The following is a 24,549-nucleotide window of genomic DNA, read 5'->3' as shown; positions in this document are numbered from 1 at the left end:
CCTGGCTGAAGACGGCTGATAGCCAGAAACCGGTCCTAGGATGCTTCATTCCGGTCCAGGAAAGACATGGCTTGGCAGTTCGGGCTGGACTGTTCCCATGAGGCACAGGGTCAAGGCTGATTTGCATATGGCCATGTCTGAACTGGGGTGGTGTGGAGTGCAAAAAAACGATGGATTTAGGCCCAGATCTCTGTACTGCAGTGAATATATGACATTGTTCTGCATTCTGTCCATCAACTGTTTCTGCATTCTGTCCATCAACTGTTTTTGCATTTGTCCACCTTCTCAGACCCTCAATTGGTTCCTATGGAGGAAAGTAGACCGTAACATTCTGAACAGAGAGCAGGTCATGCAAGGTGGTAAAAAAGTGCTGTAATAACAAGACAGCAGGGTGCAGGACGATACCCAATTGCTTCTCACCTTTGGTCCTGAAAACGCTGGCACACGATCTCATTTCAAGAGCTGTATGATCCAAATAAACAACTGGATGAGTGGAAACAAGTTACAACTAAATGGTAGCAAGACTGAGATCATCTGGTTTGGTAGAGAAGAGGAATTCTGGGCACAAGACTGGTGGCCATTGGAATTAGGCACATGCCCCCTCTCCCAAGTCAGCAGTATGTAACCTGGGAATCACCATTGACAGTGCACTGTCCATGAAAACCCACGTTAACCAGGTTCTTGGGGTCTGCTATGGGATCATGCGCAATCGCCGTAAAATCTTTAAGTGGCTACCCATTGAAGCTAGGAAACCTTTGGTGCAGGGCCTGGTTACTAGTGAACTTGATTATGGGAACGCCCTGTTCACAGCACTAAATGAGGACCTGCTTTCCAAGCTACAGACTCTTGAAAACACCGCGGCCAGACTTATTCTTAATCTCCCTCCTAGACCCCCCTCGGCCCCAAACATTAAAACTCTCCAATGGCTCCCGGTAATACAAAGAGGCCATTTCAAAATCTTAAGTCTTACTCACAAGACAATGTATGATACTGGCCAAACTACCTCGCATAAAAACTAAATGGTACATACCGGGAAGACCCCTAAGGTCCAGGACCAAATCATACCTTGTCCAGCCTCGCTTTCGAAACCCCTCGCTTTCGAAACCTCTCGTAATGGTAGCCATTCATTCTCCTATCTTGCCCCCATGCTATGGAATAAACTACCACTACACCTCCCGTCCACAGTCGACCATAGATGTTTTCGCAGAAATCAGAAAACCTGGCTCTTCCGTCAATAAGCTTGCTTTTAGGTTTCTTGTTGCTGTCCATAGTGTGGTTTCCTTGTTGCAAGCGCCATGGGACCTCCCAATGAGATGTGGGCTCTACAATAATATCTGACATTGACAGGAGATGCGACGTTGGAAGGATGGCATGGACCCCAAAGCAAACAAGGAAATAGGACGCTTTCCTTTCGGGTGGGTAAAAGCCACCTACATGTGGGACGCAATGAGCCCCCTGCATCTACTGCACTAAAGACAGCTACGTCCTTATGGGTAAGATACTGGCAGATACCAACATGTGGGTGGCAGTGTGTCACATTCTGGGCTACAACTAACTTTCATTCTGCTAAATGGCAGAAGAAGAGCAAACACAGAATTGTGAAGAGAGTGGCATGTAGAAGAGGAATGTGGGCAAGATACAGAATGAAGGAGAACAGAGAAGAGCAAGGTAGGTGGCAAAGTGGATGGGGGCATGAGTAGAATGGGGAGTGAGGAAAGTTCAAAAGAATTTGTGGGCTGCACATGAGATCACTTACGCAGCTTGACATGAATGGAAGGCGCTTTGGTCATGAGGTAGGGTCCCCTCTTCTCTACAGGGTCAAATACGCGTCCCACCTTCTTATCATCACCGGCAACCTGTATAAGAAGAGAAAAAAAAAAGAAAAAAAATGGTCACGCCTGTACAAGCACAATCAAGGCCTTGGAAGCTACAACCACCACTTCCACAGAAAGGATTCAATTGACATGCACTATACAATGCAGTTCTGCACTCGTCAGGTTTTGTGATATTTGCATGCTGTTTTCTAATCTCTTGGTCTCTTTGCAAAGTTGTGTCGGTTGTGACCTGTGTCGGTGTCACCAGTGAGTGGGTCATGAACAGAGGTGCTCTGCCGACTGCATGAAACTGAAGGAAGCAATAAAGGGCGCTGGAGTCGAGACAGTGTAGTGCTTCCTTCTCCTAGAGTCTGCACCACAGTACTGTCCGGAGCATGACAGTGGAGAGAGCAGGAGGAGAGGACCTGACTGAAGAGAATGGTCCATAAGAAGGAAGTGTAGTATGCAAAAAGTCCTACATTTATTCAAAGGTTTGGGTAAGCACTTTCAGTGCCAAATGTAAGGTATACACACCCCGCCCTCAGTGTTTTGAGATTCTAATGCACTTCCGAATCAAATCCAAGTAATGCAGAACAGGTTAGTTCTGGACTACAGTGTACAAATCCCTTCTTTTTCTACTAACTACACATCTTTTCACTCAATCTCTCATCAGAGAGGCCTTGAACTCTAGGTGAGAGTCTGGACTCTCCCATCGGACCAGGTTTGATGACCACTGTTAGGCAGGGTGCAAAGCTGAATCTGGTTTGGAGAACATAAGCAACAAACACATTGCACGAGTACATTATTCTCACTTTAAATTAACCAAAGAGCATACAGTGGATTCAGTATGGTGTATACTAAATAAACAAGCAAATAGACATGGACCTGGTCTTACACTGAAAAGGCTTTTGTGGAAATAAAAAGGTTGTGCTTGTGGGGGGAGATCGCTGTAATTTTATTTTCAAAAACCTTGTATTTTTAGCGATGTACGTGACAGAGAAGGCATACTATATCATGTCTTTTTTATGGATTGCACAATGGCAACTGAGTTTCAGAGAAGACACAACATTTCACGTAAGAGCAAAGAGAACTGGAGAACAAATATAAATCACGAGAGGCAGCAGGCAGGGAAAGGAGCAGGCTGCCCAGCTGTGATCAAACAGTAATGCCTATTTAGAGATGAACTGCAATAGATACTACTGCTTTCTTACAAACAGCAGAAAATATGCTTTTAACCATTCCAGACACCTGCTGCTCACATTGTCCTTAGCTGTCGCTTTTATTACTGTCCTTTTTTAAGAGTTCAATGCTAAACATTAACTTTCTGGAAGACACAAAAACCACATTTCATGGAATGGAGAAAGCCTACAGATAGAATTATTATAAACCATTTTATAGCGCGCTCTGCTACTGGGGAGTATCCTGGCGCGGGAATAAGGCAGATGCAATGAACTGCCTATATTGTGTCATTAACAAAAGGCCCCCCTCACTTGAACCTATAAACCTCGCTTCATTAGGAGACACTCCTACCACCTTTATTCTTATGCAACGTTCTGGGTAGAGACAGCAGACTTTCATTTGAAAAAGGTTGTTGACCCAACATCAAACTTGGGCGCAAAACAAGAAAACCTATATTATTGTTACAGATATCTTGGAACCTGGCAATAAGAAAAGTTCTGGTGCGTTGAACTCTGAATCCTAAGTAAACCCTGAAGGGAGGGAAGGCAGCAAAAACCAGAGACAGAGGCAAAAACTCCAAATGGGTCAGTTATCTGGGAGCAGTCTCTTATGCGGCATGCATAGGTAATTAGCTCTGGTAACTAAACATAGCCCACGCGCAGGTTCAGATGTTTGCCGTATCCATCCATTTTCACCAGGGAGATTAAACTGGGACCTAGTCAAAGATCACTAACAGTACGGATAAAGCTTTAAAACTACAGCACACAAATGACCATTACATGCAAAAAAAAAAAAAAAAAAAAATGGGGTTTGGTCTCAAGAGGTACAAAAATAATTTTTTTGGGTTCATATATTTCAGCCTTGGTCGACAATCCAGCCTTTATACAAAAAGTAAAGAATTATGGGAGTACCAGACCCTGCGCTGGTCAAGACCAATTAAGTTTAGACTTTACATGCACTAAACAATACCATCTAACATAGCAATCCACAAATGAAACTTCCATCTACACAAATCACAACACACTCATTCCAGAGCTTCCCCACTGACATACCACAGCCCATGCTTTAAATAATCCCTTGACATACAGCGAGTCATCTGATGAAAGCAATGAATAGATCACAGGAAATATTTAGAATATGAATATGGATCTTTGCTCGTATTTGTAAATTTATGTGACAGTGTGACATCGCCAAGTGGTAGCAGATAATCAGTGGAGGTAACTGCCAGTCTGGACTCGCCGTCTAGCGGAGTGACCAGCACAGCCAAAGCAGAGGTGGCCCCCTAGCCCTGATAAAATACCCAATGAGGACCCTTCAGCATCGTCAGAATCTGCAGTCTGCTTCTGGTAATAAACAGAAAAGGGACCAGGCAAGAAGATCAAGAAAAGACATCCGAAGCACCAGACACCTTTGGAGATCCTGCCCTGTAGGATTTCATGGGAGTGAACAAAGCTTCACCTAACAGCTTTAAAGCCAAGATGACGAAAGTGACAGTACCACGTCTGCATTCCAACCTAAAGCAGCAGCAACTATTTGAGGCCTCAATGTTTAGTTTATGCTCACCTCGGACTCCAATAATACATTTGTACAACATCATTCCTTAAGGAGCAGAGAGCATACTTTCCAGCTATCCTATGCTGCATTCGTTCCATCCAACACTGGTTGTATTCATGGGGACAGTCCGAATTCTGCAGAGACTGAGTGTCTTCTTATCACAACAGAAAACAGTGCAGGGGTGGGGGAGCATTGGAGGAAAGCTGTGAACCATGGGAAGAGAGCTTCGGTCACTAAGGAGAGTAGATGGATAAAGATTTATCAGCATAGACAGTGGAATATGTGTAGGTTATCTCCAGCAAGATGGCGAATGTCAAGGCTTTGCCATCTATCTAGCTGGGAAGGATGTCCTCAAGAGGGTTGTGGCATTTTCAATCCACAGTGTGCCAAAATAGCATCACACGAGGTCTGGAAAGCAATTGGATCCAGTCAAGCACTGTAACAACCGAGCAGCCCCTTTTTGGACACTATCAATATTGTGCCCGAGACAAAGCCCTCGAGCCAGGCTTCAGTTCGAGTCACGGCAAGAGGAAACATCTTGCTTTGCCCAGGACTAAATACCAACTATTGAAATACTACTATAAGTGTGCAATGTTTTTTTTCCGGTCTGTTGCGACAGAGTCAGTGCTTGAGATAGCAGAGAACTGTGAAGCGTTTGCAAAGATTGTTAGCTAGGGAAAAGGTTCCAGTAACCTAAGGGATGAACTGGTAGTCCAATGTGTTGCTGGATACAGAATGGATGTCCCACTGGGTACTGGAATAGAGGCCTTGTAGCTTCTGTGAACTCTGGTGATTTCTGCTCTGGTTATTTCTGGTCTGATGAACTGTCATTGTGTCTGGATTGTGCATGGATGTGGAATTCCTGTAGCCGGACGGCCAGGACATATTTTTTGGGTTCAAGGGCAACAAGTTCTCATTTGTCCTTGGGACAAGTAGACCCAACCCCCTGCAGCACAAACCCTTTGGCTGCCAGTCTGCAGAACCACATTATGGATTAGGAAAGGGTACTGTCTTCAGTTAAGGTAATATTTTGGTCCATATGTTAATGCTATTCAAACTTGTATTTATGGTTCATTAAATTGAAAGCCTTTATTATTAGGGTAAGCTCTGACTGCACTCCAGACAGTGGTTCCAGTATAAAAATGTGTACGCACGTTTTCAAAGTTTAGCAATATGAGGCTATGTATAATGCTCACAGAATGCTCTCTGATTTGTTGCAAATATTTGGAAAATCTTCAAAGTAAGGTTGACGAGTCTTTGCTTTCAAAATAAAATATTGATAAAAAAATCATTGCGCTTAACTACTGTAAAATTTCAGGTACTATTTCTTTGCCGCAATATTTAGTGACGTGTTGATACATGCTAGTATTTCCAAAAATATTCATAATGGAAAATCAGTGTATCCAGTTTTAATAAGATTATGGGAAACAACAATATACAAGCATTGGTAAAGCCAGTAAGTTTGAAATTGGTGGTCAGCTTTTTAGTTTAGTCAATGTGTGACTTGTTTTGGCATGGTTTTTGTAAAACCTTATTGGTGTGGGAGCTGCCAGGCACTCACCATTATAACAAACAATGGCAAAAGCAAAAATAGTTTTTGGTCTCAAAAAGCACACCATGCCACAGTACTTACTTGCACTGAACAAAACTTCTTTGTGTGCGGATATGCTCCTTGTGAAAGAGCAGAATGCTGTCACTCACAGTGAAGCCAGCCAATACAGAGAGAGAGAGAGACAGAATTTCAATAAACACAAAAGGTCATGGTCAATGCCAGACCAAATTAGGGGCCCAATTATTGAAGACAGTCTCAAAAGTGCACCCATGGTATATGTCCTTGCGTTAACTGCAGCTATTTGGCTTTCGTGAATTCCCAAGAATTTATAGAAGTAGGACAAGAAATTGTACTCCTAGAAACTATTAATGAACTGCATTTTAGCATGAGCAAATTAGCATGTGTTGATTTGCGCAGGCGAAAATCTGAGTGTTTGCGAGTTTACTTTCCCTCAAACCTTTTAACCCAGCTCTGGAAGAAGGTTTACGTCTGTCATGGTCAGGAGTAAATTTCCAACATGTCTCAGTATGGGGATAAATTAGAGAAGAGTTGTTGAAACACCTTAAAAACATACAAGTTAGTAGGTTTGCACAGACTTAAAAGGGCATTCTAACCCTGGAACTATTGCGTACCACTACCTTCAGCCCGAGTATGTAGATCTGCGGAAACATGGCAACACAAAGGGAATGCAAGTATTTAAAACGCTACTAATGAGCCCTGGCATAATCTGAGAGGCTATATCAGAGCTCTTATATAATGAGATTACTGCCATAATTTATTTATTTTATTTATTTTGAAAGTTTTATATAGCGCGAACAAGATCTTTGCAGATATCAGAGCGCTTTACAAGGGCCGGGAATGCCAGCAAGAGAGTGGGGTTACACATAATAAGTGGGAAGGATAGGTACGTGAGGGAGCAAAGTAGTACAGCACATCAATAATACAAATATAACAGTTAAATGTGTGCATATATAGTCAGTAGCGTCAATAATACAGGTGCAATACATAGTTATAGAGTTCGAACAGAGAGTTAACTGTGTGCATAGATAGTCAGTAGCGACAATAATACAGGTGAAATACATAGTCCTAGAGTTCGAACAAAGTAATACAGGTCGGTGTAGGGTCTTTCCAGATCCACGCTAATAGGTTAAGTGTATTTGGCCATAAAAATAGCTTTTACTTCTTTCTTAAAACGTGTGAAGGAGGAGATGAGCCTGGTTTCAGGAGGGAGTGAGTTCCAGATCCTGGGTGCCATTCCTGAGAAAGAGCGTTTATAGGTTTTTACCTTACGGAATCTTTGAGGTTTTAGCAGAAGATTGTTTGTGCCTCTAGTGTTTCTAGAGCCGCCAGAGATTGACAGCTTCTGAGTGAGGTATCCGGGAGAGCTCAGATGTAGAGCCTTGTGTGTCATGCAGGCGATTTTCAAATGTATTCTGGCTTCAAAAGGCAGCCAGTCCAGTGTTTTCAGATCAGGGGTGATGTGCGAGTGTTTTTTTGATCCAGTGATGAGTCTGGCTGTAGCGTTTAGAGAGGCTCTTAGGGGTGCAGTGCTGGTTAACGGGAGACCGCATAGGGCAGTGCTGCCGTATTCAATTCGCGGGATTACTAGCGCTTGTACTGCAGTTTGGAAGTCTTTGGCTGGTAGGAAGGGTTTAAGTTTCCTCAGTGTATTGATTTGGAAGTTCGCTCCCTTAGTAGCCTTGCTGATATGATGTTGCATGTTAAGGTTGGAGTCGAGGGTTATGCCTAAAGACTTCGCTGAGTCCACTATGATGGGTTGGACATTGAGTGCAGTTAACTGTTTAAGCCAGGTTTGCGCGGTGGGGATCTTCGCGGGAGGTGTGATCAGCAGGAATTCTGTTTTCAGAGCATTGAGTTTGAGATGATTATCAGCAAGCCAGGATTGGGTGCTTCTGGTCGTTGAGTTCAGTAGTAAAATGTCATTGGGGGATTGTAATTTGAGATATAGTTGGGTGTCATCTGCGTACATGTGAAAAAGTACATTGGATGCTTGAAGCAAGGTGGTGAGAGGTTCCATAACTAGGTTGAACAAGGTTGGTGATAGGGAAGATCCTTGGGGGACGCCTAACGACACAGGTATTGGAGAGGACATCTGGTTGTTACTCTTGAATTTCTGCGATCTGTTGTGTAAAAAGGAGGTGAACCACTTGAGAACAGTCCCAGAAAGACCCATTCTTGTGCTCAAAAGATCGAGTAGCTTCTCATGTTTGACAGTGTCGAATGCTGAAGAGAGATCAAGCAGGATGAGGAGGCAGGTATCACCTTGATCTAGAATTTGATGGGCGTCGTCAATTATGTGAGTCATAGCAGTTTCAGTGCTGCGTCCTGCTCGGAAGCCTGATTGATGCGGGTTGAGGAGATCAAACAGATCGATATGTTTAGTCAGTTGTAGTTGAGCGCATTTTTCCAATAATTTGGCGAGAGTGGGAATATTGGTGATGGGACGGTAGTTGTTTAGGTCGGATGGGTCGGCAGTAGGTTTCTTTAGCAAAGGTGTGACTTGTCCAACTTTGAGGGAGTCAGGGATGGTTCCTTCTTGGAGCGAGCGGTTGATGATTTTAGTCCAGAGAGGAAGGAGCAGTGGGGTGAAATCTTTGACAGCGTTAGCAGGGAGGGGATCCGTGAGGTGATTGGAAGGTTTCAAGGTGCTGAGCAGTTTGCCTATTTCTTCTTCGGAGTAGGTTTCAAAGGTTGACCATGTTGCATTGTTTTTAGGTTCGGTGGGTGTTATGCAGTTGAGTGTGTTGTGGAGTCTTGCGTCAGCGCGGAGATCATTCTTTATGTTGTCAGTTTTTTGGGTAAAGAAAGTGGCGAAGTCCTCACAGGAGGGTGCTTCGTGCAAAGTACTGAGAGGTTGGGGTTGTTCCTTGACTTGTGTTCTGATTAAATCAAACAGTTTTCTAGGGCGAATTTTTGCTTGGTCGAGCTGGAGGCTGAAGAAGTTTGCTTTTGAGAGCTTTATTTTCCTGAAGTAGGCGTTTCTCTTTTTCTTCAGGGTTTTCAGGTGTAGTGCAGAGGGAGCTGCCCTCCAGGTGCGCTCTGCCAATCTCATGGCTCGTCTATCTTCATTGAGACTCCCGTCGTACCATGGGTTGGAGATTTTAGCGGAGACTCGTTTTAGCTGCATGGGGGCAGCCTCATTAACTATTGAGGTCACGGCGTTAAGATAGTGGTCAGTCAGGAATTGGACATCTGTGACGCCCGTAGGCGGGAGTAGGAGGTCGCGACTGTTCGGGGGTATGGAGAGTGGGTTGAGTTTTTTCAGGTCTCTTTTCCAGACTTTAGGTCTGGAGGGTTGAACCGAATGGAGTATGACTTTTTCATTGATGTGGAATGTGACAATATGATGGTCTGACCAGTCACAGGGTTGAATAGACTCAAGTTGAGTGGCGTCCTCTTTGGCGATGATAAGGTCGAGGATAGAGCCTTTCTCGTGGGTCGGGCTGTTGCATAATTGTGTGAGGTCCAGGGCGCTGAGGAAGCTTTTAAGACTATTTACCACCGCATCATTGAGATCGTTCCAATGGAGGTTGAAGTCACCCAGGTATATTTGGGTGAGCTGTCGTCCTGCGTTGGTTGAAATCAGGTCCATCATTTGTTGGGCGAAGATGAGGTGGTCTCTGGGAGGGTGGTAAATGCCATGGAGAGAGCATATCGGTTTGCCATCACTGATGATAATCGAGGCAGATGTATTCGTAGGAAGTTGGAGAGGGTAGGGAGGGCACGGAGACTTTCAGAACAGAAAGGCTGTTCCTGTATATGCATGCGATTCCGCCACCTATATTGCCAGACCTGTCAAGCCTAATGATGTGGTAGTTCGGGGGGACCAGAATGTCCATTATAGGTGTAGAGGATTCGGTTAGCCAGGTTTCAGTCAGGATGATTAGGTCAAGGTCCAATCTTAGGATTAGATCAGCGATGGCAGAGGAGTGTTTAGAAGCCGATCTGCAGTTTAGGAGAGTGCATTTGAGACGGGGTGTGTCGGGAGAGGAAGAGGGTACTAGAGAGAGGGGGACTTTTCTAAGGTTATTCGGGACGGATATTCTGTTGTTAAGAGTGGAGGATCTACGGGGATTTGAGTGTATTGTGGGGATGGGGAGGTGCGAGGCGGTTGTGAGGTTTAGGGGAGGTCCGAGAGAGAGTTGCATGTACGACGGGGGCGGTTGTTGCGATTGTGGGCGGGGATCGCGGTCCAGTGAGTGCGGCGGGTGTGCTTGTTGCGATTGTGGGCATGGATCGCGGTCCGGTGTGAGGGACGTGGCTTAGGAGCATCGTCGGGACGGGAGGGGAGCAAGTTGAGAGGGGGGGTGGTGGTGAGGGAGGCGAGTCTAGGGGGTGTGGAGAGCAGCTCTTTGATGGTGTGCATGTCTTCCTTGATGGTGTGAATTTCTTCTTTGAGTTGTAGGAGGAAGGACATAATCTTGTCTAGCATGGGGTAAGTATTAGTGCTGGGGGTGGTATTCATGGTTGGGTGGCTGACCTGGAGCTTCGCGTGCGGGTGGGGAGGAGGGTTGGTGTTCATGCAGGGCTCCGTGTTATCTTCGTACGGGTTGGTGTTAGGGAGGCGAGAGGGTAAGGGGGCGATGGGAGTGGATGAGGTACGGAGGAGGTTGGAGGCGTGGAGGCGGGAATTCGTGGCAGGCAGAGAGTGGAGGTTGGAGGCGTAGAGGCGGGAATTCGTGGCAGGCAGAGAGAGCGGGGTGGAAGTGGAGTGTATGATGGTGGTGAAGGGGGAGCCTGAAGGGTAGTGAGGGCTGAGAGTGGGGGGGGGGAGCTGGGGTTGGAGATGGTCCTGTTGTGGGGAGGGGGAGTTAAGATAGTAGATGTGGTGTGCTCTGCATGGTTAGTTAGCGTGTGGAAGTGGGGGCTGAGAGAGGGGGGGGGACAGAGTGTGGGATTTGTCGCTATGTGTGTCGATCTGGTGCTGAACTAGGTTAGAGGGGTTGTGGGCGGGGTCTATGATGTCAGGGGGGAGAGGAGGGGTGGGGGTATTATGAGTGAGGGTCCCCGGGATGGGAGTGTGGGGGCGGCTGGTGTATGATGGGAGGTTATTTATGTCTGTGATTGCGGAGTGTGGTGTCGTTGCAGCAGGTGGGCGAGTGACTGGTATGGTGGGGGAGGAGGTGAGGTGCATGTCGTTCTGGTGCTGAGCTAGGTAAGAAGAGTTGTTGGTGGGGGCTGTGAAGTCTGGGGTGATATTGCTGGAGGGGATGTGAGTGGAGGTCCGATGGTTGGAGAGGTTCTCTTTGAAAGTGGGGAACAGGTTATCTAGTAGTTCCAGGTTCCTGTCTGTGGATTGAATTAGGACAATCCCGTTATTGTAGATAGTAATGGTGGTTCTGCCTAGGAAAAGTTCGGATGGTGTGATGGAGAGAGTTAAGCCATGAGCGGATTTCCTGGTGGTGGAGACAGTGAGTAAGGTGAGGAACGTTTTTCTCCATTGAGCTCTGCGAGAGGTGTGGAAGATGATATCGATGTTCAGGGATCCATTGACTGGTGAGAAGTAGGTGTCGACAAAGGGGGTTTCCGGGTGGGACCTCAGGAAGTTGTGTTTAAAGCGTTTAGCAGCTTTTTTGGTGAGTGCGGATGGGTAGTTGATTTTATATGTGTGCTTGCCGATGGGCTCCATGCTGGGATGGCAGTATATGTGTAGGTGGGTGTGGCGGTAAAGGTGGGTGTGGGTATGCTTGTTATGTGTAGGTGGGTGTGGCGGTAAAGGTGGGTGTGGGAGGGTAGATGATAGTGCGGCACATGTGCAAAGAATAATGCAGACAGTAGGTTACATGGTACACAGGTGATATTAGTGAGTAACAACAATAGCCAACATATAGAGAACATTTGTAGTCGCACTACATGGCATCAAGGGGACAAAAGGATTTTGTTACAGGATAAGTAGATTTATGAAGCAACTAGCCCCATGGACAAGTAGATATTTTACTAAATTCCACACCCCTGCATTGTGGCAAACCTTGGTTGGCGGGTTAGTTTTAGTTACCACTGTTCGTTTCCAGGACATTTAAGGTACAATTATTGAGACCATTACTCGTTCTAAATGTGAATAGCTAGAAACCATGAGACACCACTATGACTAGCGTACGTGCGGGATGTTCTATGTTTGTAAATGGTGTAGTTAGACAGAAGGAGGGAGGGAGGGAGCACACTGCCTCACATCTCATCACTCAATTTGGGCCAATGCAACACAGTGAATGCACTGCATGATAACACTTCAGTAGTAATCTTTACATATTTACCCTTTTTAGTGCAGCCTGTGCTGTTTAACTCTTGATACGTGTTTCTGGATTAATTTCTTCACCACTGAGCAAGACCACTGACCTGGTCAGTGTGACTGCTTTCCCTCCACTCAGCTCCACCACTGAGCGTTGAGCCCTGAGCTCTCTGTTGCAGGGTGTTCGAGGCCCTACTCTACCAGCTGGCTCCTGCCTGCGCCTCATCCCTGGTGGTCCAGTGGAAGAGCACACAGCTTTTTCTGCTGTTCTGCCTCAACCTCTCTTGCCTCTTTTTTACTTGCCCTCTATTTTCTCTCTTGCCTCTTTTCCTCTGTGCCCTCTTTTCTCTCTTCTTTCTCTGTCTTTAACAACATTTTCCTACTTTTGCCGCATTTGTTCTCCTGCCGCTGCTGCTTCCATGGCCCCTCTCCCCTCCAGTGTCTTTGCCGCCTCCCAGCTGACCCGCGCTTCCTCGAACCCTCACATAAAAGCCGCCGCAGCGTGGTGCGCCACTAGCGCACCGAAGTTGTACCAAAGGGGAGCCAGTCTGTGCCAGTCCACGACTCAACCGTGACCAGCAACAGGGAGCCTGGTCCTCTGACCCACCTCCTCTACGACTCCAGCATCCTCCACGCTCTCAACCTCGGATGCAGAAACAACTGCCAATTCTTGACACCGAACATCCAAGGCCCTCTCTGTCTTCACTGCCGCCGCACATTCGCTCACCTCCGTGCACAAGCAGCATCCTCCAGCCTGCTGGACGTCACTGCTCATAAACCACTCACCTGCAACAACACTGAACACCTTCACTTCCAGATCCACACCGACCCCAAGACCACACTCAGAGGCACCCTCCTTTACAGGCCACCAGGACCCCGCGCACAATTCAGTGAAGACATCACGGACTTCATCACTCCACACGCGCTCCCCTCCGAGGATTACATCCTTTTGGGAGACCTCAACTTTAACCTTGAAAAGAACAACGACCGCAACACCACCACCCTTTTGGACAACCTCGGACTTAAACAACTTGTCACTACCCCCACCCACATCGCAGGTCACACACTCGACCCTATCTTCACCTCCAGCAAACATGTCTCCTTCAGCCACACCACAGCTCTCCTTTGGACTGACCACAGCTGCGTTCACTTTACCTACAACAAGCCCACATCCAACAACCACCCCCCAACCCACTCTGCAAAGAAACTGGAACAAAATCACCATCGACCAGATCTCCTCATCGCTTCTTCTAAACCCCCCAGCCCACTCCTCAAACCCCGACCAAGCAGCCACCAACCTCACCCAATGGTTATCCAACAGCGCCGACATCCTAGCACCACTGAAAAAACGACAAATCAAACTAGGCAGCAAGAAGGCCTCCTGGTTCAACGATGATCTTAAGAAATCCAAGAAACTCTGTCGCTCTCTTGAGAAGGCCTGGAAAAAAGACCCAACTACCAGCACCAAGGACGCCTTCAAAAACGCCACCCGCATACACCACCAACTGATCCGGAATGCCAAGAAAGCCGCTTTCAAGGACCGACTAGATAACAACGCCCACAACAGCAAGGAATTATTCAACATCGTCAAGGAATTTACCAACCCCTCAGCCAACTCCAACGACATCACCCCCTCTCAAGCCCTCTGCGACTCCCTAGCCTCATTCTTCCACAACAAAATCGCAGACATCCACAACAGCTTCGACAACCGACCCGAAGACCAACCCACCCAACCCCCTGCAGGACCCCCACCCCCCTTGAACATCCTCAATGACTGGAAGCCAATCTCCACTGAGGACACCATCCGTCTGATGAACTCTATCCACTCAGGATCCCCCACAGACCCATGCCCTCACCACATCTTCAACAAAGCAGACTCCATTATAGCACCGCACCTCCGAGACGTCATCAACTGCTCCCTCAACTCCGCAACCTTCCCGGAAAGCTGGAAACACGCAGAACTCAGCGCCCTCCTGAAGAAACCCACAGCTGACCCCACCGAACTCAAAAACTACCGCCCTATCTCACTCCTTCCATTCCCGGCCAAAGTCATCGAGAAAGCGGTTAACAACCAGCTCGCCGCATTCCTCGAAACCAACAAATCCCTCGACTCCTCACAATCCGGCTTCCGAGCCAAGCACAGCACTGAAACCGCCCTCATAGCAGCAACAGACGACATTCGAACTCTACTGGACAATGGAGACACAGTCGCCCTCATCCTCCTCGACCTCTCCGCAGCCTTCGACACGGTCTGTCATAGCACCCTTTTACAACGCCTCAGAAACGTCGGAATCCAAGGAAAAGCACTGGAATGGATCACCTCGTTCCTCACCGGAAGAACCCAGAGAGTCCGCCTCCCACCATTCAAGTCTGAGGCCACTGAAGTCATCTGCGGCGTACCACAAGGATCTTCACTCAGCCCCACCCTCTTCAACGTATATATGAGCCCCCTCGCGGTCATCGCACGCCAACACAACCTCAACATCATCTACGCCGATGACACTCAACTGATCCTTTCTCTCACCAGAGACCCTAACACTGCCAAAACCAACCTGCATGAAGGAATGAAAGAAGTAGCCGTCTGAAACTGAACTCAGACAAAACAGAAGTCCTCATCCTAGGCACTTCCCCCTCCGCCTGGGATGACTCTTGGTGGCCAGAGGCCCTTGGAAAAGCACTCATCCCGACGGACCACGCACGGAACCTAGGCGTCATCCTGGATTCCTCACTCTCGATGAATAGACAAGTCAACGCCGTTTCTTAATCTTGCTTCAACATTCTTCGCATGCTCAAAAAAACATTTCGTTGGATCCCCACCGAAACTAGAAAAACGGTGACCCACGCTCTGGTCACGAGCCGACTGGACTACGGAAACACCCTCTACGCCGGTACCACCGCAAAACTCCAGAAAAAACTCCAACGCATCCAGAACGCTTCAGCCAGGCTCATATTAGACATCCCGCGTAAAGAACACATCTCTGGTCACCTGAAAAACCTCCACTGGCTCCCCGTCAATAAGAGGATTACTTTCCGACTCCTAACCCACGCACACAAAGCACTCTACGAAATCGGACCCGAATGCCTCAACACACGACTGTCCTTCTACACCCCCTCCCGCCAGCTACGATCCTCCAACCAAGCCCTTGCCACTGTACCTCGCATCAACAAAACCACCATGGGAGGTAGATCCTTCTCCTACCTGGCAGCTAAAACCTGGAACTCACTTCCCACTCACCTTCGCCTTACTCAGAACCACCTAGCATTCAGAAAGCAACTTAAAACGTGGATATTTGACAAGTAATTCCCCACCCTCCTTCAAGCGCCTTGAGACCCTCTCGGTATGTAGCGCGCTATATAAATTTTTTGACTTGACTCCTCAATGTATATTCCCTACACAAGCATGCCAAAGAAATCCTGAACCTCCTGAACACCTTCACGCCCGACGCTGCCTTCCTCACAGAAACTTGGACCAACACCAACTCTGCACTGGACATCGACACTTCCATACCCGACGAATACAAGATGCTGCTCAAGGACCGCCCCATCTGCCCAGGAGGAGGCATCGCCAATGTTCACAAAGGCATCCTCTGCATGACAACCATCGTCCCGAACAATGCGACGACCACCATGGAGCACATCCACTTCCAGATCCAGACCGACCCTAAAACGGCTCTCTGCTGAACCCTCCTCTACTGGCCGCCCGCCCCCGCAATCCCTTTAGCGATGCCATCAATGACCTCATTGCACCCCACACCCTCGCCTCCACAGACTACATCCTACTCAGACCTAAACTTCCACCTGGGCAACCACGATGACTTAAACACCACCTCCCTCCTAGAGAATCTCACCAACATAGGACTGAAGGAACTAATAACTACCCCCTATGCACACAGCGGGGAACTCACTCAACCCAGTCGCCACTGAAAGAGACAGCATCTCCTACAGCCACACCAAGGAACTCCTCTGAATAGATCACCACTGCATCCACTTCTTAAAACAAACACTGTACACAAGCACACCCACCGCCTACCCCGCAAAAGCTGGAAGAAAGTCACAGAAGATCAGCTCATCTTTGCCCTCACCAGCACCCCATCACCGACTAAGCCAGATGCAAACACCGCAGCATGCAACTCCACTGCTAGATCACGAAGAGTGCCGACACACTCGTCCCCCCCCCCTCAAGAAAGTCACAGGAAGACACATCAAGAAAGCAAGCTTTTTCACCGCTGAACTCAAAGAATCTATATGCTCTTGCAGAGGACTCGAAAAAACATGAAGGAACAACAAAACCCCGGAAACACATGCCACCTACAAAAGCAGCTACCACTGCACACCACCATCTCATCAAATCCACAGGGAAGAAATCGCTCCTAGACCAAATCCTCACAATACCAAAAAACTCTTCTCCATCATCAAGGAATTCACCAAACCCTGCAGCTAAACAAACGTCTCATACACCCAAGACCTCTGCAACAGACTTAGCAACTTCTTCTGCCATAAGATTAAGATGATCTACAACCAAGACCTCTGCACCCACCAGCTCCCCTGCCACGCAATTCCACCCAATAGACCCTGCCCAAAAGGACCCCACTAACGACTGAAGACACCTTGAAAACCATCCACTTCGGAGCACCCTCAGGCCCGCCCACACCATATCTTCCACAGAGCCACCTCGCCTTCGCACATGAACTACGTTGATCAACTGCTCCTTTGAGACCGCCACCTTCCCAGACGACTGGAAACACGCCAAAGTCAACCCCCTCTTGAAGAAAACCTCCGCAAACCAGACAGAACTCAAAAATTCAGCCCCTCTGCGCTTCCATTCGCAGCCAAGGTAATCGAAAAGGCTGTCAACACCCAGCTAGCAAACTCCATCTCCCAATCTGAATTCCACAGCACCAAGACCATTCTCCTCGCTGCTACCAACGACATCTGCTCACTCCTCAACCAGAGCAAAACAGCAGCCCTCATCCTCCTGGACCTCTCGGATGCCTTCAACACAGTCTCCTACTGCACCCAAACCAACACAGACTCCCCGCCGCCGGCATCTGCGGCAAGGCCCTCAAGTGGATGTGCTTATTCCTCACCAGCAGATCTCAACGGGTCAGACTCCCTTGCTACCTCTCAGAACCAACAGACGTCTACATGGCCACCCTCGCTACCATTGTCAGGAACCACAAGTTCACCATGGTCTCCGACAAAGACGACATCCAGCTTTTCCTCTCCCTCACCAACGAGCCCAACATCACCAAACACAACTTCCAGGATGTCTTTCATGCCCATGTAGAGCGTTGCAAGAATGGTTTTATGGTTCACTATGTTGAAGGCTGCTAGCCAGTTTACGGGTAAGGGTGTATGTTGCTTGTAATCCTTGGTTTGTCTGCAACAACCTAGATGGTGTCTATTTCTGTGTTGGGAGTGTAAACCAGATTTATAATTACGGAGGCAACCAGTGCTGGTCAGTATGCTTCCGAAGTTGGTAGACGACTCCTTTCAGAATTTTCCTGAGACTGGAGTACCATAGTATTCATTGGAGAGATTGTAGCAGAGGAGCAGACCTTTCCTGGGACAGATAGGATGTGTTTCATCCTGGGAGATCATTGGTTGGAACAGGTGATGCAGAGAATGAGCATGAGAATGTTTGGAGCCATGAATATGAGCGTTGCAAGAACGGTTTTATGGTTCACTATGTTAAAGGCTGCTGGCCAGCAAGAATATATTACTGCGGTCAAAAAAATAAATAAATAAAGCAGCAAGTAGGATTTTGGATTACATAATTTATACAAAGCAAAGGCAAACGTATTTACTGCTTCCAGGATGTGCTGTTGTAATAATTCATTCAGTTGCTGTGCAATCAAATGCTCCATTAAGAAATGAATTGGCCACTGCCTCAGCTATGAGCGCTAGACTAGCACTGTTGATGTTCTTGGATATTGGCTACAACTAGAAGCATGAATGATACAAATTAGTATTGTGTCTAATGAGGGTATCATCGCTATAGGAAGGTCAGGCGTGTCAAATACGGAATTTCTTCTGGTCAAAGCACATTACATGATGTGTTTGGTTGGCTATGGCTCCAGATAGTTCCTAGAGAATGAAAAGGACATGATGAAATACTTCACAGTCGGCCCTCCTAGTCAACGTTTGTAAATAGAATTGCTTAGGAATCATCAAGAAAAATAGCACATGAAACAAAAAAACAAGTATGTGAAAGGAATTCTGTCTCCAACCAGCAAGGCTTGAGCTACCATCAGAGATTTCAAGTACTTGACCCTGAAAGATATTTTTAAGGGCACAGGCACATTATGCGATCTACTGGGTCAACCCACACATATTCTGCCCCACATCTCCAATCGAAAGGGATCAACTTCATGCAAGAACATTAAAGACCCTGCTCCCTACTAAACAATTGAGGCCAAGCAAATATATTGAGACAGTTCGATACACGCCCGGGGCATTGTGAGTATTAGCTAAACATACTAGTCTTCCCACTATTTACTTCCCCCGAAATGCCCATTATCAATAGCCCGGATATGCCCCCCCCCCCCCCCCCCCCCCCCCACTGCAGACAAACCAGTTGAGAATACTCCACGGGGACTAAACCTCACTAAGCTGGGCTATCTGTTCCAAAATGTTAGTTTTCTCACAATGGAACAATTTTTGTCACTATGCAAATTTGATGCACTTGAACTGTTTGCACACTTTAGGTTACGTCAAGCAGCCGCAGCACAATAGGATGCTTACCTTCAGTCTCCCGAAAAGTGTGCCTCACTGATGCAGTTCTACCTATCCACTATAACTATGGGCTGGGTTTTGACGCAATAAAAAATAGCAGAGGAGTTACTCCTACAGCTAATTGTGCGATTTTTTTTTAACACATCTTTACTACCTTTTTGGTGTCCTTAAGTGGGGTCTTCCCTCCCACTTCAAGATAGCGCCCTTCCATTTCCACTTGGCAGTCTACACATCTCACAGCCAGGCCTAGCCAGTATCTCACGAGCACACTCAGCATTCACGATCCGATTCATCGTTAGGACGCAACCGATCTCCATGGCGATGGGACACACTATCATGGCGACTGCATTACAGCACGGATTACGAGGGCTGGACACCAATCTCGAGTACACCCGGGGAACCACTCCGGCCTCATTCTCTATATCCAGGCTGGCCGAGAAGGGTATGTCTCCCATACTTCACTGCGTTGGCCAAACGAATACTCTGAATTCGATTCCACAGATATTACCCTTAATTGTGTCTTTGAACTAACTGGTATCCGCATATTTAATTAGTCTGTCTTCGCAGCAAAGTGCAGGCCTCTGCCATACTAAGGGGAATTGTTACTACTCTAATAGGGTACGATCACTGTTCCTTACTATTAAGATACGCTACCATGCCTTAACAATTGGTTTAGTGTTGTATTTAATATCATATTATATTGTGCTTATCATGTGTGGTCCCTTTCCTGTTTTGGGTATGTTCTACTATACACATTTCATTGTGGGGCGACAATGCACCCTTAGTATGTTTTTAATATGAAGGTATACTATATGAACCTAGAGTGTCCATGCATCACGCTAGTAGGGACACCCCTGAATAGCAGTCTCTTTTTTCTTCTACTTTACAGGTCGGAACTTCATTGTCCTGTACCATAGCAGATACGGTTGACACATTTTGATTGGGCATATTCACTTTGCTCCCAATCAGGTGTATGGTTGGTGTCAACAACCTGGTCCTGAAAAAATGATTAGATCCTGTTGGGGGGTAAGGCATGAAACATGTTGACTATTTCACTTATCATAAAGCAGTCTAGGTACATTGGTTCCTGAGACAGCTCCTCCGTTTTTACTCCTGTCAAGAGGACCACCTTATTAAAGTAGTTCCTGGTAACCCTTAGACTATTTTAGATCACTTAAAACACTACCCTACAATTCCATCCTCACTTGCACTCATCATTACGGCAAAAATCAAAAGATCTCCGACTAACAGCCCCCTCCTGGGGACCCAAGGAGCATTGCAGTGCTAGCCCAATGATGAAGTATGACAACAACTAGCGTTGGATTGGTAACATGGGCATTCGGGCAATGCCCGAGGAGCCGGTGTCTGAGTTCTGCTGTGGGCTGCTTTTTTTTTTTTTTTTTTTTTTTAGCAGTCAGGGGGGCCATTTGGGCGCTGTGTCTATTGTTCGAATACAGGCTCAGCCAGCGACCCAGTGGGTGTCCGAGTGGCCTTTCTAGAGGCAGTGGGGCGATCATTACCTCCCTTTAACAACAAGCAGAGGTGTCACTTTCTTTCTCTTCCTGGCCGGCCCATTAATGTGTGCACATACTGAGCGGGGGCAGGGGGCCTGAGTAGAAGTGGCCTCACTTGTTTCACCAGTGTAAATTAACGCATGCATTTTTTTACCCCCCCACCCCCTCTTAAAGTTTTTTTAAATAAGAGTACGCCAAAGCAGTGATTTGAGGAGTGATTATGCAAATATGGGCCGATTTTTGTTTTGGCGTGCCCAGGCCGATTTTCAATCCCAATCCAACCCTGACACTCACATAGGTAGTGCAATCACTTCTGGTCACTCGGATCCCGTCAATCAGCTCCCCAGTCCCAACAGACAGCTTCACATCCTCTCTCCCTTCTTCCACCTTTCCTGGAGGAACGAGTTACAGGAATGGTCATAATGGATAAGATGCATTCCTTTTGCTTTGCACTGAATGATTGTACAGATTGCCAACATATTGGTAGCTTACGCAAGTTTACTCCCAAGATGCTGGTCAATCTTCATCCAATCATTCTTTGATTTTATTGCTGTCTAGGATAGATGATCACTTATGAAACTTACAAAAATATTTTAAAATTAAAAATGTTGACTATCACCGGTTTTAGTTTTACCAATATTGTGGACATGTTCTTTTTGCTCCCCAATACCGAGGACAATAAAGACAGCCACTATACTAACACTTTTTTCTACAAACGCTCAGTTTGAATCGATTAAACGTCTTTACAGACTAGTTAGGGGGTATACTAGATCTATAATCTATCATGAAAGGCTCCACCTTCTTCTGCTAGGGTACTACTGAAGCTATGTTGAAACTATCATTACCATTCATTGGTAACCCGGTTATTTGTACTCCTCTTACTAGGGAAAACAGATGCAAGAGTAGTATCTTCAGCCCTGATGACGGCTCCCAGAGATGACAAGAGTACAGCAATGAGACACCACATTAGGGTAGCCTTCTGACAGGAAACTGCCTTCACAAATTAAATGAACGGAGGCATACTGAGAACACCTATTATAAGAGCCAAACACTGTAAACACCATTTACATGTCCGGATAGAGGGCTGGGTTACTAGGACAATGATGTAGTGTGGGTTATGCACACACATCAAAAGTGGTAGATCACACGCAGGGTCCATTTATCATTTTCCTTTGCAGCCATGTTGCATTACTTGGATATCATAAGCTAAATACTTCAAACAACTGGCCCCATATAATTACAGGATTCCCCCGTCTACTATCCTCGCCAGTGCAAATATGGATTTGCGTTATTTGAAAAATAGCTATGTGGAAATATGGACTGCCAAACCTGCATTGAATGGGGGGGGGGGGGGTTAAGTCAACAGAAGTTGTGTGCGTTTACACTCATACAAACACAAAACAGGGCTGCTCTCCGGTCAATTGAGGAGAGACCAAGCCTGCTCAGCATGAGTGGGCAGGAGGCTTCCACGTAAGACAGGCTGTTTGCAGTGTTAGACTTTGGGACTGCAGGTCAATGCTCCTGGGTGTTCCGGAAGCATACGTGGGCAGGTACGCTTGCAGTGTTTTTATCAAATGAGCACTTCTCTCCGTCAGTAAAGCCACTGTTGCACTGAGTTATACTGACCGAGTCCTACACAAGAACTGACAAGTAGGCCATAAAATAAAGGACACAACCTTACTTATCAAATTAGATCTATAGGTGAATCTGTTTAAAGCCTCATAAACAAAAGGATTGGTGCAAAAAGAGAGATCTCTCTGAAGGGTCTTAATGCAAAATAGCACACTTTGGTCTCAAACAGAAGAGAGTATTGGTAAAAAAAATGTGTTCCCTAGCACAACACAATCTCCCCACATCTCAATTTAGCACATCTGCTGATGTTCGAAGCAGTGCTTCGTTTGTACATAAAAGTGTTGCAGGGGACTCATCAGAGGTCACTGCAGCTTGCATCCCTCTTGCACTAACCATCGCTGCCAGTTACAGTAGCAACACAACAACTAACCACTATACCTACAAATTTGTCAATTTAAACTATTCCAGGCCCCCAAAGCTTCAAGAATGGCTTGGGTGGGGAGGAGCCAAGACGGCGGCCAAAATGGCCGCATAGACGCCCGGCTCCGCCGCTCGCCCTCGCCTCCCGCACCATCCTGGCGCATATCCTGTATCCCGATCGTGGCCCCGTATTGGTGAAGGTGTGTGGAGCTCGGCGGTGTGACTCCGGCGCTTAGCCCACCTCTGATGGCCGTGATCCGTCGCTCTGAACTTTCTGGCCCTTGGAGGGAGGGAACCAGGGCCTCCAGTGACGCAGCGGCCGGCACAGACGTAATCAACATCGGCTCCGGTCGGCCATGTTTGTCCGGTGACCCAAACCGGGACTTGTAACTGTACGTGACCATGGACGATCGATCGGGGCTTGGCGCTGGAGCCCCCGAGCAGCCCACTTAAGGTGACATGTTGGTGCCTCTAATGTGTACAACCTCAGCCACAACTATCGATGCTCAGCCTGGATTTGCCCTGCCTTGGGGACTGCTGGCGACCGAACGATCTCCCTGCAATGCTCTTTATTGTGGCAGTCTCCGCCTGTGGCTGGTAAGCGCTTGACGGTGCGGAGTGCGCTTGCTATTACCCGTATGTGTGTTACGGGCAGCACTTGATTTCTCGGCTGCCTGTGGGCTTGCTGCCTCTCCTGCTCTGAGGTTCCCTGGCGGAGGGGTGCACCTCGCGAATCGTTGCAATGGCGACGGAGCCCACGGTGCAGGACATCCTGCTGGCCCTTACGTATCTGCACTCAGTTCTGAGACGGCGATGGACGATCGTGGACGACCTGCAGGCGGCGGCTAGTTTTACAATGATGGGAGGTCAGACTGTCGATTGTGAGCACGAACTGCCCCAGTTTGCCAAGGCGGATGATTCCCTGGAGTGCGCAACACTGAAAATCGGAGTAGGCGGATCATGTGGCCGAGCTCCTGTTGTTGCTGACTTTCCTACTTTCCAGCCCATTATTTCCTCTCCTGCTCTGCAGTGTTCAGTTCTCCTGGTGGCCAGTGGGACATGGCGATTGCTCATTGCATCAACGCTATTGTTTTTACCCGTAGTCGGCTCGGCTCCAACAGGGATTTTTGACTCATTGTACTTGCCTCTCCATGATGTACGTTTCTCTACTATTGCAGTTCGCACCGGCCAGGGCTGAATCTGGCTGTTTAGGTATTTGTTGGCTGTTCTTGGTGTCGGTCTGTATCATGGCTTGTGACATTGATTTGGAATGATCGGGATGACTGTATACTGTTGTTTGCCCTCCACCATGGCGGGCTTCCAGGGTTTTCGGGATGGGTGGGGGGGGTGGTGTATCTGGGGCCGGAGCTAGGGCCCTCCCTCCAATTTCCCTCTTGTGGGTTTTCTGGGGGTTTTCCGGTTCAACAATTTCTCAGCAGCAGAACACAAGGCCTTGGACAGCCTGAGAAACAACAAAGAAATAACCATAAAACCTGCCGATAAAGGCAGAGGGATTGTTATCCAAGACACCACTGAATATGACAAAGCCTGTATGACACTCCTGAACAACAGAACAAATTATTTGCTCCTCAACACGGATCCTACCACAGAAATGAAGGCACGCATTACAACCCTTGTACAAGAAGCGGAGACTGACGGACACATCTCCCCACATGAAGCAGCATACTTTATGGCAGGGGGACAAACTATCACCTACTTTTACACGCTGCCAAAAACACATAAAAATGTGGTCCCACCTCCTGGTAGGCCAATAGTATCAGGGATTGGGTCAGTTCTGGAACCCTTATCCACATTTTGTGATCATTATTTGAAACCGCTCGTACAGAACTCTAGTACCTATTTAAAAGATACAAAAAGTTTACTCAAACTACTGAATGAGATCACTTTTGTAGAAGACTCAGTAATATTGGTAACAATGGACATAGAGAGTCTGTACACCAG

The 24,549-nt window shown here is 47.3% G+C and overlaps 1 protein-coding gene across 2 annotated transcripts in view; it reads right to left on the bottom strand.

Annotated features, from left to right (window-relative positions):
• The window catches only part of FAM219B (family with sequence similarity 219 member B), a 141,210-nt gene that overhangs the window by 73,246 nt on the left and 43,415 nt on the right, over window positions 1-24,549 (bottom strand). For both annotated transcript variants that reach the window (XM_086959328.1, XM_086959327.1), the window contains exon 2: window positions 1,757-1,856. In XM_086959328.1, the coding sequence (XP_086815454.1) occupies window positions 1,757-1,856 (100 nt within the window). The remainder of the gene's footprint in view (window positions 1-1,756; window positions 1,857-24,549) is intronic.

This window comes from Lissotriton vulgaris, chromosome 2_2 (genome assembly GCF_964263255.1).
Source record: "Lissotriton vulgaris chromosome 2_2, aLisVul1.2, whole genome shotgun sequence".
Lineage (NCBI taxonomy): Eukaryota > Metazoa > Chordata > Amphibia > Caudata > Salamandridae > Lissotriton > Lissotriton vulgaris.
The sequence above is the reverse complement of the archived record's forward strand: the minus strand, read 5'-3'. Positions and strand labels throughout refer to the sequence as shown.